Source organism: Sorex araneus, chromosome X (genome assembly GCF_027595985.1).
Source record: "Sorex araneus isolate mSorAra2 chromosome X, mSorAra2.pri, whole genome shotgun sequence".
Classification (NCBI taxonomy): domain Eukaryota; kingdom Metazoa; phylum Chordata; class Mammalia; order Eulipotyphla; family Soricidae; genus Sorex; species Sorex araneus.
In genome coordinates this window covers 113,262,313-113,277,739 of record NC_073313.1, presented here as the reverse complement: position 1 = coordinate 113,277,739, position 15,427 = coordinate 113,262,313, and the positions used below count along the sequence as shown (strand labels likewise).

General features: G+C 34.9%; 1 protein-coding gene and 1 non-coding gene across 6 annotated transcripts in view; both read left to right on the top strand.

Annotated features, from left to right (window-relative positions):
• The window catches only part of LRCH2 (leucine rich repeats and calponin homology domain containing 2), a 168,528-nt gene that overhangs the window by 140,723 nt on the left and 12,378 nt on the right, over positions 1 to 15,427 (top strand). Inside the window, exons 14-19 of one of the 5 annotated variants that reach the window (XM_055122535.1) lie at positions 3,231 to 3,275; positions 6,237 to 6,287; positions 8,410 to 8,467; positions 9,217 to 9,329; positions 9,509 to 9,646; positions 10,235 to 10,312. In XM_055122535.1, the coding sequence (XP_054978510.1) occupies positions 3,231 to 3,275; positions 6,237 to 6,287; positions 8,410 to 8,467; positions 9,217 to 9,329; positions 9,509 to 9,646; positions 10,235 to 10,312 (483 nt within the window). Of the gene's footprint in view, positions 1 to 3,230; positions 3,276 to 6,236; positions 6,288 to 8,409; positions 8,468 to 8,661; positions 8,861 to 9,216; positions 9,330 to 9,508; positions 9,647 to 10,234; positions 10,313 to 15,427 lie in introns of those variants that run through there. The other 4 variants (XR_008627375.1, XM_055122536.1, XR_008627376.1 and 1 more) reach the window with 4 other exon arrangements.
• Positions 6,599 to 6,727, top strand: LOC129400184 (small nucleolar RNA SNORA35). Its single transcript, XR_008627506.1, has one exon. It is a non-coding gene; the product is annotated as a small nucleolar RNA SNORA35 (small nucleolar RNA).

Genomic DNA, 15,427 nt, shown 5'->3' with positions numbered 1-15,427 from the left:
TGGGAAATCTGGGTGGAAGAAGCCCAGTCCTGATCCGAGCAGGCTTGGAGGTCTCAGCCCTGGGTCCCACACACCTGCGTCCCTCTGCCAGTTCCTTCATGCGTGAGGCTCGTCCGAACGTCGGAGAGGGGCCTTGAGCATGGCTGTGGCTAGGCTCCGGAGGTCTTAGGCCGCACGAGCTCTGCTCAGGGCGGGGAGGGAAGCTGGAGTCCACCCACTCCGAGGGGCCCCGGGGAAGACAGCCAGACTCTCGGGCAAGAGACTCTCAGCCATAAGAATGTTAAGACATGTAATTCTAAATGGCTTTGATTTATAAACAAAATAGTTAAGTCACTTAGAATAATTATATCAAGTTAGATTTAAGCAACATTTAGTATATTGTTGTTTATATTTGTCTTCAAATGTGCCCCATTACTATTGTAGTTAGACTCTTAAAGTTCATACCAGAATTTATTTAATGCAGTATTTAATTGAAAGTGTAATTCCAGGGAAATATTTTGTATATTTTCTGTTATCTTGGTTTATATTGTATTGAAATAAGGAACCAAACTGGGCTTATGAAATTAACTAATTTCTTCAAAGTTTATTCACAAGTTAGTGTCTGTGCTGCTGTAAAATTAATAGAATATTTAGAGATAAAGTCATTTCCCCCCTCTGGTTTGTGTATAGATCATAAAAGATCACTAATTCATACTAACAGTAATTGGGAACAACTGAGCCAAATTAGTAAATAGGTGAGGTTACGAAATATTTTCTTATCAAAGTATATATTAGGTTTTAGGTTTTAAGATATTCAAATGTATGTAGACATTCAAACTATGTGATACTTTAATGAGATCTGTCCTTAATTTTATAAATTTTATTAACTGTGATAGTTTATTTTTCTCTCTAGCTACTCTGAACTACTGTTTATTTTCTCCATAGACTGGGATATAAATTTTTTATATCTGGTTTTGCTTTCCTTCTCTATGAATTCCCATTAATCTTTTCATTGTGGCAGATTCCTGCTACTCATTCAAACTTTAGAGATGAGATTATGGCATAAAGAGTTAAGAAAGCATAGTTAAGAAATAGCCTAGGCTTCTGGAATCAAACACTGTTTGACTTTGACCAACTCTTGCTGATTTATTTTTGCTTTTTGGGTCACACCCAGCGATGCTCAGGGGATACTCCTGGCTCTGCACTCAGGAATTACTCCTGGCGGTGCCTGAGGGACCATATGGAGTGCCAGGGATTGAACTCAGTTCGGCCGCATGCAAGGCAAAAGCCCTGTCCGGCCCCCTAAGTCTTGCTGATCTTAATTTTTCAACCTTTAAGAAATGATTAAAGACATAAATCATTAAAGATTTCTTAAAGATTGGGGGCTGGAGCGATAGCACAGCGGATAGGGCGTTTGCCTTGCATGCGGCCAACCTGGGTTCAAATCCCAAAATCCCACATGGTCCCCTGAGCACACCAGGAGTAATTCCTGAGTGCAGAGCCAGGAGTAACCCTGTGCATAGCCAGGTGTGACCCCCCCAAAAAATTTCTTAAATATTGAATTATTTTATGATGTAAACTGCTTATAATGACCCTTGCAAGTGTCATTCTTCTGTTTTCTAGGTTGTTTTGTTTGTTCTGGTACTAGTAATCTTTCATTGAGTGTTTATTTTCAATTAAAGATATTAAAGGATGCAAGGATAGAGGTCAAAAAGGGTTTTAGTCAGAAGTGGAGACTATACATGCTGGACCCTCTTTAGTGATATTTATATAGCTGCTTATCTTTGAATTCCTTGTAAGAAAGGTAGTAGTTCAAATTTACTTGAACAGTCAACACCACAAAACTTCAGTAATGTGCCCTTTCTTCACATTGCTATAGTGTAGTACTGGTGGTAATCTCTTTTAGATGTTCTGTCAATGCCATCAGGGCATCAGGGTGAAATCCTAAATCACTGTCCAGTTTGTAGCTGCTGTATTTTTTTCTTTTGGGGTCACACCCAGCAATGCTCAGGGGTTCCTCCTGGCTCTGCACTCAGGAATTGCCCCTGTCGGTGCCAAGGGGGTGCAGGGGGTGGGGGACCATATGGGATGCCAGGGATCGAACCCATGTTGGCCATGTGTAAGGCAAACACCCTACCCTAGCTGTACTATTGCTTCGGTCCCAGCTCCTGTATTTTGATAGCCATGACTTTTGTTTCCCTTCAGTAATATGGTTGGTATCATCTTGGAGTTCTGGTGTCTGCCATCTAAATGTCATTTCTTTGTGAAGTAGAGTAAAATCAAAATTAAGTGACATCAGTGAGCATTATGCCTAGAGATGGAAATAGATTTATTGGCATAACTCCCTAAAGTGAATGACTGAGACATTTTTAAAAAGCATATTGAGGTTTTATCTGGGATCAGCCATAAAGAGCACCCAGTTAGATAAGTAATCATAGGATAGATTGGAAACATTTCCAATTTTGTATTTGTAATCCTTAATAATGCTCAACTCCCAATTTTTGGCTTACCTGTTAGGTATTTTTTCCAAGAGTTTTGGAATATAAGGTTTAAAATTAAAGGGATTCATTCAAAGTGCCTTGAATGCCAAAGATATTTTAACGCAACATGAAAGATTTTTCGAAAGAAGAATCATGGATTGTAAGCATTACTTTGAAAAGGTTGGTCTGTTACTGGTCTGTAGGATTATATGTAGTGAGGAGGAATACATATTAAGAACTTTAGTCATTTTACTGTAATTCCTTCATTCTTAAAATAAGTAAATTTTCATGTACTAGCATTCTAAATCTAAAAATACTAGACATATTACTTCTTTTCTTTTTCTCAGTCAGTACAAATGGAGATGATAGTATTTACATCAGAGTTGTTTGGAAATGCGCTAAATATATCAAATATATCAATTAGTTCCTGGCATGTCATAACATTAGTACTAAGTATTAGTGATTATCACTACTACTGTGGTTGTGTAGTAAGTATGTATGTTTAGTGCAGTGTTTATTTTTTCCTGAAGTCAATAGGTTTGTTAGCAGGAGAGGAGATTAGAAAAAGAATTCATCATGTTTTGTATCAATTTTCGTAAATTAAGAAAAACATTTAATAGCAAACTTAAATGAATGGGATTTGGATTGACTTATACTAATGATATGTAATAGAATATACTATTATATACTGATTATATACTATACACTTACACTAAATGAGAATTCCTATGTTCAAGGGAAAATAAAGTCTGTGCTTTAAATATTTTTCAGTATAAATCATCAAGGAAGAGTTCAAGTGGAAACGAAAATGATGAGGTGAGAAAAGAGGGTAACATTATCATTTAAAATATTTACTTTCCATATATAGTTTTCACAGTCAAATGAAATTCATCTTTCAGTTTTTTTATTGAGTTAGTTAAAGGATGTTCTCCAGTAATAAAAACTGGGCATCATCAGAGTACTTTGTTTAATCATTTGACTTTAATATCCTTTATTTAAAATAGAATTTCTAAGAATTTTGAAGTTTTTGTCACATTCATCTTGAAACTGCAATTTATGAATTAAGCAATTTCTCTCACTTTTATGTTAATAAATTAGCCTGGTGGTCTATTGAGACTGTTTAGAGATAATTTTTTGACCAGTCCTGTGTAGCATTTTTTTTAAATGGGCTGGTCCCAGTAGTGCTAGAGTGCTAGGAACCATTCCTGGCAATACTTGGCCCATGTGTGTAGTCCACATGGATCAGTGCTCAGGACTGGCAGTGCTTAGAGCCACGAGGTCAACCCATTTGTGTTTGGGAGACCATGTAGTGCTAATTATTGACTTCATGGCCTTGCACATGCTCAGTATATATACTATAACTTGCACTATCTCCCTGATCTTCAGTATAGTATTTTGACATTTAAAATTCAATCTTTGCAATTTTTTTCCTCATTTAAAATTTTTCTACCTCACCATTTTAAGCTCTGCAGAAGATTATCGTTTTCTAAATGATAGCTGTCACCATATCCATTTAAGATTTATCTTATTTTAACTTCGGCACCATGATTTCACACTTAGGTTTCAAGTATACGATGTCACTACTTCACACCTGCCACCAGAGTCCCAGCATATCTCCACCACTGTCTCTAGGTCTCCCAGCCCTACTTAGTTCTGTAGACTGAGCATTAGGGTTTGCTGTCACTGGCTGTTGTTCATTCCTTTACTGTGTTTTTTTTAATACTTCATAGAGAAGAGCAGTCACTCTGTGTTTGTCTTCCATTTGACACACTTCGCTCAGCATAGTACTCTTCAGTTCCATCCAAGTTACAGCAAACTGCAAGATTTCATCTCATAGCTGTACTATACCCCAAGATTTCTATGTCCATTTATCTGTGGTCAGATACTTGATTTGTTTAGGTATTGTGAATAGCACTGTGAACATGGGAGTGCATAGTTATATGAATTCATTTTTTTTGTACAGTTGGGGTGGATTCCAAGAAGTGGATTTGCTAAATTATGAAAACTCTGTTCTTAAGTTTTTGGGAAGTCTCCAAAATCTTTTACATATAGGCTGAACCAGATGACTGTCTCACCATATGCCTACCAGCACTGGTTACTTCTTGTTTTTTTGACTTAAGCCATTTTCTCTAGCATGAGATGACATTGTCATTTTGATTTGTATTTCCTTGATGATAAATGCTGAACAATTTTAATATACCAGTTGGCCATCTGTGATCTTTGGTTACCTAGCTGGATCGTGTATTCTTATTGGATTACCCTGCATTATTTATTTGGCCCCTATCTTTCATCTTGGAATATTATTTCTTCTTTTGTGGGGTAAACATGTATTTGTTTTTTTTCTTTTTGGGGAAATTTGTTTTTCTCTATCACCCCTGCCATCTCCCCATATGCCCCTTATTTGCACATCATAAATGTGTCTTCTTTCCATCACTAGAGTGGGAGATCCTTGAGTGACTATTTTGCTAAATTTTAATATTCCTAGAGCTTGGTATAGGGTAATCAGCCTCACTAGAGTTGATTATAGTGTATGGAATGTTGAGGAGATGTTCTTTGTGGTGTGTAGTTTCATGGTTAAATGTTAATATCTTGTATTTGTCATTTTTCCTATTAAAAATTGGGACCAATTAATATTATTTTATACAATTATGTTATTATAATAATTTCTAAGCCTAGGTTAGATACACATAATCTAGTTAAATTTCTTATTTGAATTGATGGAATTATTTTATGCCTTCATATATCTTGTCTCAGTTTTAATGTTATTTCCTATAAGGAATTACTAAACACATAGATTTATTAAATAAATTTTAATTTAATTAAAGAACTGTAATTTACAATGTTAGTGATAGTTGAGTTTTAGGGATATAATATTTTAACACCAATCCCACCACCAGTGTCAACTTTCCCAACCACTGCCTGTCATCTTGATAGGTACATTACAGAGTTTCAGTGGTTGCATCTTAGATCTCATGTTTTCAGTTTTGTTGGGTCTGTGTTTTGGTTATATGGCTCTATCACTCACCCATATCACTAGTATAACTGAAGCCCATACCCCTGTTCACCCATTACTTCCCATTCTCTTCTTCCCCCCTTAATTTCTTTACTTTTCTGTCCTTTCTAAACACTGGGGTCAAGGGTGATCTAGGCAGCCCCCTTTACTATAACACATTCTATCATCCAATATTATATACACCACAGTAAACATACGGATATTTTCTAAGAAATACAAAGTGTTCCATTTATGTCATATCAAAGAAGATACATGTGTAGGAAAATATTTGATCTTTGACCTAAAACTTAAAGTGCTTCTAAGGTTCCAACTGATTTTATTGAAATATATACATTCTGGAGTCTGGAGAGATAGCTCAAATGGACGGAATGCATGATTTATATAAAGAAGTCTTAGGTACAATCCCCAGCATCACATGATCCCCCAAGCACCACTGAGTGTGACCCTGTGCACCAACCTGAGAGTAGTACCAGAGCACTGCCAGATGTTGTCCTTCTTAAGCATTGTGTGTGTGAGTGTGTGTGTGTGTGTGTATGTGTGTGTATGATCATTCAGAAGATCTTGGGTGTGACCTGTAGTCCTCATTTATAATGAGGTCCCAGAGGATGCTAAATCTGCTAGATTGCAGGCCATATTTTGAATGGCAAGACTGTAGATGTTCCTCATTGCAGTTTGTCAAAAACAATATTTAGTTTTACTTTTTTATGTCAGAATCACCATTCATATTTTAATTTTACTTTTACCTTCTTATTTTTATATTTTAGCAAGGCAGTCATAATGCTAGTATGTCACCACAATCTCCAGTATCATCTGAGGTACAAGTTGTGTTTTTATGTGTTTACATAGATCTCTTCCTTTGCTATTTTCCTTAGACTCATCTTTTTTGTCTAGCAATGTCATTTATTCATCCATGTTTTGAAGGCGCAAGTAGGCTTGTTTGCATTTCCTATTCTATAAAATGGCTTCAACACCGTATCTGTACAAATATTTATAATAAATGCATGTTATATTATTTGTTGGAAAATGTCTATAGGTCACAAAAATTTGATTTATAAAGCGTTTTTGTTTCATAATTCATTAATGTTTTTATATAAATTAGAACAACTTCACAGTTAAATAAATATTTCAGCATTGTGCAGTGACCTATGGTTTTTCCTGTAACCATTTAGGTCTAAAAGCAATGCAACAGAAACTTCCTTTTTCCACGAGAAACATCCCTGCAGTGGGTTGTTCTTATCGACAAGAGGGTACACATTTTCTGTCATCTTAGAATTAATTGAAAAGACATAAGAAGGGATGGATGAAAATTAGAGTTTGCAAGATCTTAAGCAGATAGTCTGGTGATTTGAATGTCAGAGACTTATAATTTAGTTAACCTTATTGCTTTACAACAAGAGATACATTAAAACATTTTAAACAGTATTGTTTCTACTTCAAATTTTCTACTTATGTCCAGAAAGATAGTTCAGCATGGAAGGCTCTTACCTTGCAGGTAGCCAACCTGGGTTCTATCTCTGGCATCTCATATGGTCCCTAACCCCTCCAAGAGTGATTCCTCAGGACTAAGCCAGTAACAATTTACCTCTGAGCAGTACTGGGTGTGCCCCAATACCCTCCTCCCAAGTGTCATATTTACTATCCTAAAAGTGTATTCGTATTGGCAAATAAGTGATTATACATTCATTTGGTGAATTTTGGACTTAAGTGTTTATATGGTACAATTTTACATTGGTTAGTAGTATTTCCTTGTATGTAGTTGGTGTTCAACTTTTTAAAAGTTTTTGTCTATTGTCTTGGATGAGTTTCTTTTTAAAACTTTTAAATGGGCCTGGAAATTAATTTTCTAAATGTGCTTTAAAATTATTTATATTGCAAGTAAATGTCATATATTTTTAAGAAAATAATTTAAATTGCTACACTGAAAATAGTCTTCTATCACATGCTTTTACAAATCCTTTCTTTTGCATTTAATTTTAATAAGCACATATGTGATTACTTTCTTAACTACTTTATGATTTTAATATCTGTGTTTACAGACAAGTATTAATACTATTTTTATATACAACACTGCTTGAATTTTGATAAATGGATTCTTTGTCTTAGAAGCATAGCATTTTAGCTAAAAATGGTGACAGGTAATCACCTGTACATTTGAACCTAAAAGTAGTCCTGTGACCTGTGTACTATTCTCATTTTTAAACTGAAGACATAGATGACTTTCCAGAAGACCCCAGTCAACAAATAATAGTGAAATTAGTGAAGCCCAGACTGTAGTTACTGTACATATTCAATAACATGTTTCTGAATTTGCAGTACTGTACCACTGTACAACATACAAAATTCTTTCTTGTAGATTATTTGAATTAATCTTCACATTTCTATTTTGAAGAAGCAGCAACCATAGAGGTATTAAGTACTTCTCATAAGACTTAGCCTAAACTTTGTGACTCCAAATTAAATTTTTTACTATACCTAATTTCTTTGCCATTACTATCTAAAAGCACTTTTAAACATTTTGCCTTCAAGTAAAAGAGTAAATCATCTAATATTCTGTTGCCCTTACTAGTATAAATGTGTAAAGTTGCCTCAGTTTGCACTAGTATCAAGTTTATAGTAGATATGAGTAGATTTTGCTAATTTTGTTTACCTTTTTATTAAAGATTACTTTATTTGTGGAGATACTTTAAATCTGGTTCACTTTTCAAAACATTATCAATTTTTTACACCAATTTTCTTTTTTGTACTATGAAAAAGACCTAAAGACTTCAGTCGGTTGGTACTTATTTGTAGATCTTGATTTATTAGTTTTAATCGAAATGCAGTTTACCTTTCTTTAGTCTGTTATTTCTGGAAAGGAAGAAATGCTTCTGAAAATTGGAATGTATGTGAGTAAGGTCTTTTGTATTTTTGGGAAAAAATATTTTTTTTTCTTTTTAGGAGTATGATAGAATGGATGTTTTTTCACATGGCCCTTTTGGATTGAAACCCAGATCAGGTAAATATATGTTCTACAAATAAATAAGACATATTGGCTGTATAAGACACTAGAGTTTCCCAACTTAACTGGATTTATTCCATAGTTTTAAGTACACATAGATTCTTTCCCCTCTCATTAAAGTAATTTTCTCTTAACCTTATTTGTCTTTCCAATTCCCATTCCCCATTTCTTTCTTCCTCTTTACCTTCAAGCTCCTGAAACCTCAGCTTTTTGCCTTAGATATACTGCAGTCTTATTTCTACTCTACTGTGACTGCTATTAGAATGACCACTCTGCCAGCAGACCAAACACTGTTTGAAATTATAGCACACCATTATATTGTGGTTTTAAAAAGGGATCTTTTCGCATTTGGCAAGCCCAAAAGAAAATGGATCCATGTTACTTGGCAAGGTATTGAATTATAGTTTTTATTCCTGAATAACTGTATTGACCTACAAGTATAATTTTGTTTATTTTAAAGTCTTATTTATACTCAAAAATAAATTTAAATCTGAAACATAAGTTTCTAATAGCATGTATTTAAATAAAAACATGCATAGGTGGCACACTTGTCTTCCCTGTTGCTTTCAAATATGCAGATAGGGAGATTTCAATTATATTCTGTAAAAAAGTATTTAGAACTTTTTAATATGTAGTACTGTTGTACCTAGTATTATTGATTCTTTTTATCCTTTTGCCCTTTTCCCACTGATGGTTGATCCTTCCTTTTAGCTTTGTAATAAGCTAGGAAATTTCTGTTTTTATAGCTTTTAGCCGTTCATCTCGCCAGGAATATGGGGCAGCAGATCCTGGATTTACAATGAGAAGAAAGATGGAACATTTACGTGAAGAACGAGAGCAAATACGACAACTTCGTAATGTTAGTCAGATTGACATTCCATATATTCTTTGTAGAAATGGGTCTAATTTGAAAAATTGACAAAGTGCATGGGTATTATTTCCCATCCTCTTTAAAATAATTGGATGATATAGCAGTTAGTAAAATAATATATAACATTTAGAATATCCAAATAATTATACATGTATATTTCTTTATAGAATCTGGAAACCAGGTTAAAAGTAATTTTACCTGATGACATTGGAGCTGCACTGATGGATGGGGTTGTTCTTTGCCATTTAGCCAATCATATAAGGCCACGTTCTGTAGCTAGTATTCATGTACCGTCACCAGCAGTGGTAAGTTTTGTCTATAATTTGTTCATTCTCTATTTTAAATTCTTTTGGCTTTTGCAGCACACTCAGTGGTGCATGATCAAGATTTGCAATACACCCAGTGGCGCATGATCAGGAGTTACTCTGAGCTCGGTTCTCAGCTTTGGGGACCTCAGGCTTCCTGCATGCAAAGCATATGCTCAGCACAGCACACAGTCTTGTGTATTTAGCAATCTCCTTCAGCTAAAATTTGCTTGTTCTTCAAAAAAAGAGAGCTTCTGGAAAGTACTTTTAAATAATATTCCAAAGTAGCTTTAGTTTTCATTTTTATTTTATTATTTATTTATTTATTTATTTATTTATTTATTTATTTATTTATTTATTTTGGGGGGTCACACCCAGCGATGCTCAGGGGTTTCTCCTGGCTCTGCACTCAGGAATTACTCCTTGAGGTGTTGGGGACCATATGGGATGCCAAGAATTGAACCTGGGTCTGCTGCATGCAAAGCAGATGCCCAACTCTCTGTACTATCGCTCCAGCCCTTTTAGTTTTCATTTTGATTAATTTCTGTTTACATATTTCTGAAAATATATCTTTCCCTTTCTTTACAGCCTAAATTGAGCATGGCAAAATGTCGGAGAAACGTGGAAAATTTTCTCGATGCTTGTAAAAAGTTGGGTGTGTCACAGGTAATTGTAATTTCTAACAAAGTGATCATTGACATATTAATTTATTGCAGGCATGCTCGTATTCTTCACAACAGAAATGTATAATGCTTTCTCTTCATGAATACCTTCCTGTGGGACCAATACTAAGTTCCTGTTTTAGCTCTCATAGCCATTTAATGGAATTGAGTTGTTATTTGACTTGAGGGATCACAGTTAGGAATTTTCTCAGGAACTATTTCTGGCTAAGAACTTTGGGGTCACTCCTGGCTGTGTTTGGGGAACCATGCTGTGCGGACTGTGAATCTGAACCTTCTGTATGCTTTGCATGTGCTCAGCCTGTTGAGCTATCTCCCCAGCCCTTTAATGGAATGGATAAGAAACCGCTACATTTATAGAAAAATGTACATACCACACACATTGTTATATAAATATAACTTAGTGGCTCTATCACAACTTGATTGTGATGCAATTACTATTCTTATTTTTCTTGTTGAAGGGTCAGTTGAACTCTTCTGTTAATCCATGGAGAGACTATCAGATTTATATTTGTTGTGAACAGTGTTTTAAACTTAATTTAAAATGCCAGATTGTTTGTTTTATATAATAATTGCCCTAATTAATGAAATTAGCTATTAAAATAATACTGAGCATATAATGAAAATAAGTAATCATAGTACTGTAAGAAATAATATATTAATTTATATGGCTTACAGTTGAGAGAAAAACCTGGTTAGCTTATCACAATCTAGTTGCACTTCCCTTTTTTAATTAAAACCTTTTTATGTTTGTATAGAGATATAATTGACATTTAACAGTGTGTAAGTTTACAATGCATTGATTTAATTCATTTATATACTGAGTTGTGCTTCTTACACTCTCTTTTTCATTGGTGTCACAATAATATGGTCTACAGACGCCACTTAAACCTATTTCCTCAAGTGAGTAAATATAATTTATATATAATTTATGTAGAGAATTAGTTACTGCGTAATTTGGAAGCTCCATGCTATTCCCATTTTCTATATGCTTTAAATGATATCCAAAACTGTTTTATGTTCTTTATTTTTATCTTAATCTCTTAATGAGAAAGAAAATTTAACGGTTATTTTTATGGTTATTATTACATTATATAAAATTGCCCAATTTTCTCCCAAATTTTATTTCATCAAATTATTGTGAATTACAAAGTTATTCATAGTTGGGTTTTTGACATACTGTGTTCAGTCATCAGTCCTGCCACCTTCAACATCCCTTCACCAGTATTCCCAGGTTCCTTCTCCTGCTCCACCCACTGAAGCCCCAGCCTGCCATCTTGAAAGACGCCTTTTAAGCATGGTTATTAAAGTTTGGATCTCTCGATTTCAGTATTGTTGACTCTGGTTTGGATATTTAGCTCTACCATTCCTTAACACCATCAATGTATCTGATTCCCCTTGATTCCTACCCCCATTACTTTTCATCTATATCTTCTTTCCACCCCACAACTTCCCTACCTTTCACTCTATTTCTTTCCTTCTTGTCTCTGTATTCTGGGACCAAGGGTAATCTTGGCATTCCACTTTTAAACTATTGCATTTCCTTATCCAGTTACTCTAAATACCACATATAAGAGATATCCTGTGTTTGTTCTTCTGGCTTACTTCATTTAACATTATGTCTTCCAGTTCCATCTGTGTTGCAGAAATTGCATGATTTCATTTTTCCTTACAGCTATGTAGTATTCCATTTTGTATATATACTACATTTTCATGAAGCACTGATTCGTGGTTGGACATCTAGATGATTTGAAATCTTACCTGTTGCACTGAGATCTGCAGTGAATAATGGTCTATGCATGGTTGCCCAGTTTTTATTTCAGTGATTTTTGAGGGATGTATTTTCAATACTTAATGAATGGATGCAAATTTTATATATGAGAAAACTGAGAAACAAGGAGGTTGGGTGACTTTGCAGGGTCACACCCTGCAAAGTGGTGGACCAAAGCTATGAATCCAGTCAATATAACTCAGAACCCACCTCTACTTTGGATGCTTTCTATTTCTCTTTGTTTGCATAATAGAAAAAGTAGAACAACATACTCCAGGTTTCTTCACATTCTAGGAGAATAAATGAGAGTTTTATGAAAAAGACTTATTTTACTCTTGTTTCCAGCTTGTTTTCAGAACTGGGTAGTTCTCCATCAATTTTCACTGTAACTGTGGGACTCCAGACACTAGTCATCAATGTATTTCATGATAGATCGAATTATACTAGTTTATTTTCAGATGGTAGCCATGGATTCTGAGATAAGTCCTACTTTGTCATGATGGGTTTTACTGCTATTGTTTCTATTTTTTGTAGTTTAATTCAATTAAATAAATTTTACTTCTACTTTTTTTGCTTCTATGTTCAGATGAATATTAGCCTTTAGTTTTCTTTTAGTAACTCACTTTAGAGTATTTTCTCTGCTTTTATCTTCCTTAAAAATTTATTTCATATGGAATTGCTGTTGTTTCTTTTTAAAATAGTCTAATTCATTAATTAATTAGTCTAGGAAGTAGTTTTCAATGTTAGAAGGTTTTCATGGTTTAATCTGCAATTTTAATTCTTTAGATAGATACAGACTGGTCTGACTTTCACTTATTGCATGAGCTTTGATGTCTTTCAGAGAATTTGTCCTACAGAAAGTCATCTTTTTGTTTGTTTCTGGTGGAGTTTAGGGTATTTCTAGCAGTGTTCAGGGGATGCTGTAGACTCTGTGCTCAAGTGACTGTCTGCAGTGTCAGACATTGAGCCGGACCTTAATCCTGTACTATCACTCTAGCACAAGGTAGTGTTCTTGAACTTTTATACAAGGTAATATACAACATGGAATAGTTGTTACAACAGAATCTGCAAGGACTACTTGAACCCTCAGAGTTTCTGATTACTTATGTCTGGGATGGCAGTTGTAGATCTGCTTTGCAAAAAAGCCCCAGATGATACTGATATTTGTGGTCTGGGGACCATATATAATCACTGCTTGATTAATTTCATTTCATTAAACTTTGTTGAAGTTGCTATTGTAAACTTTAAAATGCCTCCTTTTTTGTTTTTGTTTTTTTTTAATTTTTATTAGTGAATCACCGTGAGGTACAGTTACAAACTTATGAACTTTCATGTTTGCATTTTGTTTACATCCCTCCACCAGTGCCTATTCTCCTCCATCAACATTCTCAATATCCCTCCCACCATCCCCACCCCAACCTCCACCACCCCACCCTGCCTCTGCGAGTACAAATATCTCCTTTTTGAAATAATTTTAGTATTTGTAGAATCTCTTATTTGTGATATGGTCATTTGTGAGTTTTCCCTTTTATTTGGGTCATTGAGCCAGAGGCTTTTGAACTTTTAAGACTGTTAGGCAACAAGATCAAGATAAACAAATAGGACTACATAAAATTAAAGAGTTTCTGTATGCCAAAAGGAACAGGGGCTAAAACTAAAAGATAGTTAACTGAATGGGAAAAATATTTGCACACAACACATCAGATAAAGTGTTGATATCCAGAATATATAAAGTACTCACAAAATATTTGACAACAAAATTTCAAGAACCCTGTAAAAATTGGGAAAGAAAATGAGCAGACACTTCTAAGGAATACAGACAGATTCATATAGGTCTGAAAAAATACTCAGTATCACTTATCATTAGATTAATCTAAATCAAGGTAACAGTAATATTATCATTTCACACAAGTCAAAATATCAAAAATAGTAGGAATAAACTGTGCTGGTGGGGATGTGGTCAAAAGCAACTCCCATCCACTACTGGTGGGAATGTTGTCTGGTTCAACCCCTTTTAAAAAAATATAAAGAATCCTCAATAAACTTAGAATTGAGCAGACCCTATGACCCAGCAATTCCACTTTGGGCGTCCACCCCAATTACTGAAAAACATTCTTTCATAAGGACGTATACACATAATTATTTATAGCTGCATTTTGTACAGTAGCTAAGATATGGAATCAACCTATTTTTCCAAGGACAGATATATGGATTATGAATATGTGGTATATATAAACAATGGAATACTATAATACAGCTGTAAGGCACAGTGGAACCATGCAATCTGTTGCAACATGGTTGGACCTGGAAGGTACCTGTTGAATAAAGTAAGCCAGAAGAAAGACAAACACAGGATGATCTATTATCTAAAGTATTTAGACGAGGAAATATAATGTAGTAATGAGGGGGATACCTAGATCACCCTTGACCCCAGAGTTGAGGGAGGAGAAGGACATAAAAGGAAAGAAATAACGGGAGGAAGAAAGCAGGTGATAGAGGGAGGTAATGGAGGAACAGGGGTCAGAGCTTTGGTTATACTGGTGATATTAGAGAGTAATATAGCTATATAACCAAAGCACAGATTTAACAACACTGAAAACATGAGATTTAATTCATCTAATTTTGTGATGTGCCTTTCAAGGTAACAAACAGGTGCCTTGGGTGTGAGTTGGGGGGAGTTGGACGGGGAACGCTGGTGGAGGGATGTTGACACTAGTGGTGGGATTGATACTGGAATATGATATGCCTAATTCTCAAAGGTCAGTAACTTTGTAGATAATAGTTCTTTAATTGAAAACAGATTTTTTTTTAGAGAAAGAATCTTCTCAGAGGTGCTGGATAGTACAGTGCGGGTAGGGCACTTGCCTTGCACATGGCCCACCCAGGTTTTATCTCTGTTGTTCCATATAGTCCCCTCAGCACCTCCAAGAGCCAAGAGTTGCCCCTCATTATCACTAGGTGTGGCCAAAAAACAAAAGAATCTTTTCAGTAAAATAGTATTTTGTTAACTGGATTTTAAATTTTTTCTCTTCTTTCTTTCTTTCTTTCTTTCTTTCTTTCTTTCTTTCTTTCTTTCTTTCTTTCTTTCTTTCTTTCTTTCTTTCTTTCTTTCTTTCTTCCTTCCTTCCTTCCTTCCTTCCTTCCTTCCTTTCTTTCTTTCTTTCTTTCTTTCTTTCTTTCTTTCTTCCTTCCTTCCTTCCTTCCTTCCTTTTCTTTCTTCCTTTCTTCCTTTCTTTCTTTTCATATTTAGTCACTATTGAATTATAAAGTTATTCATGATTGTATTTCAAAGCACACAATGTTTCAGCACTAATCTCTTCATCCTTGTCC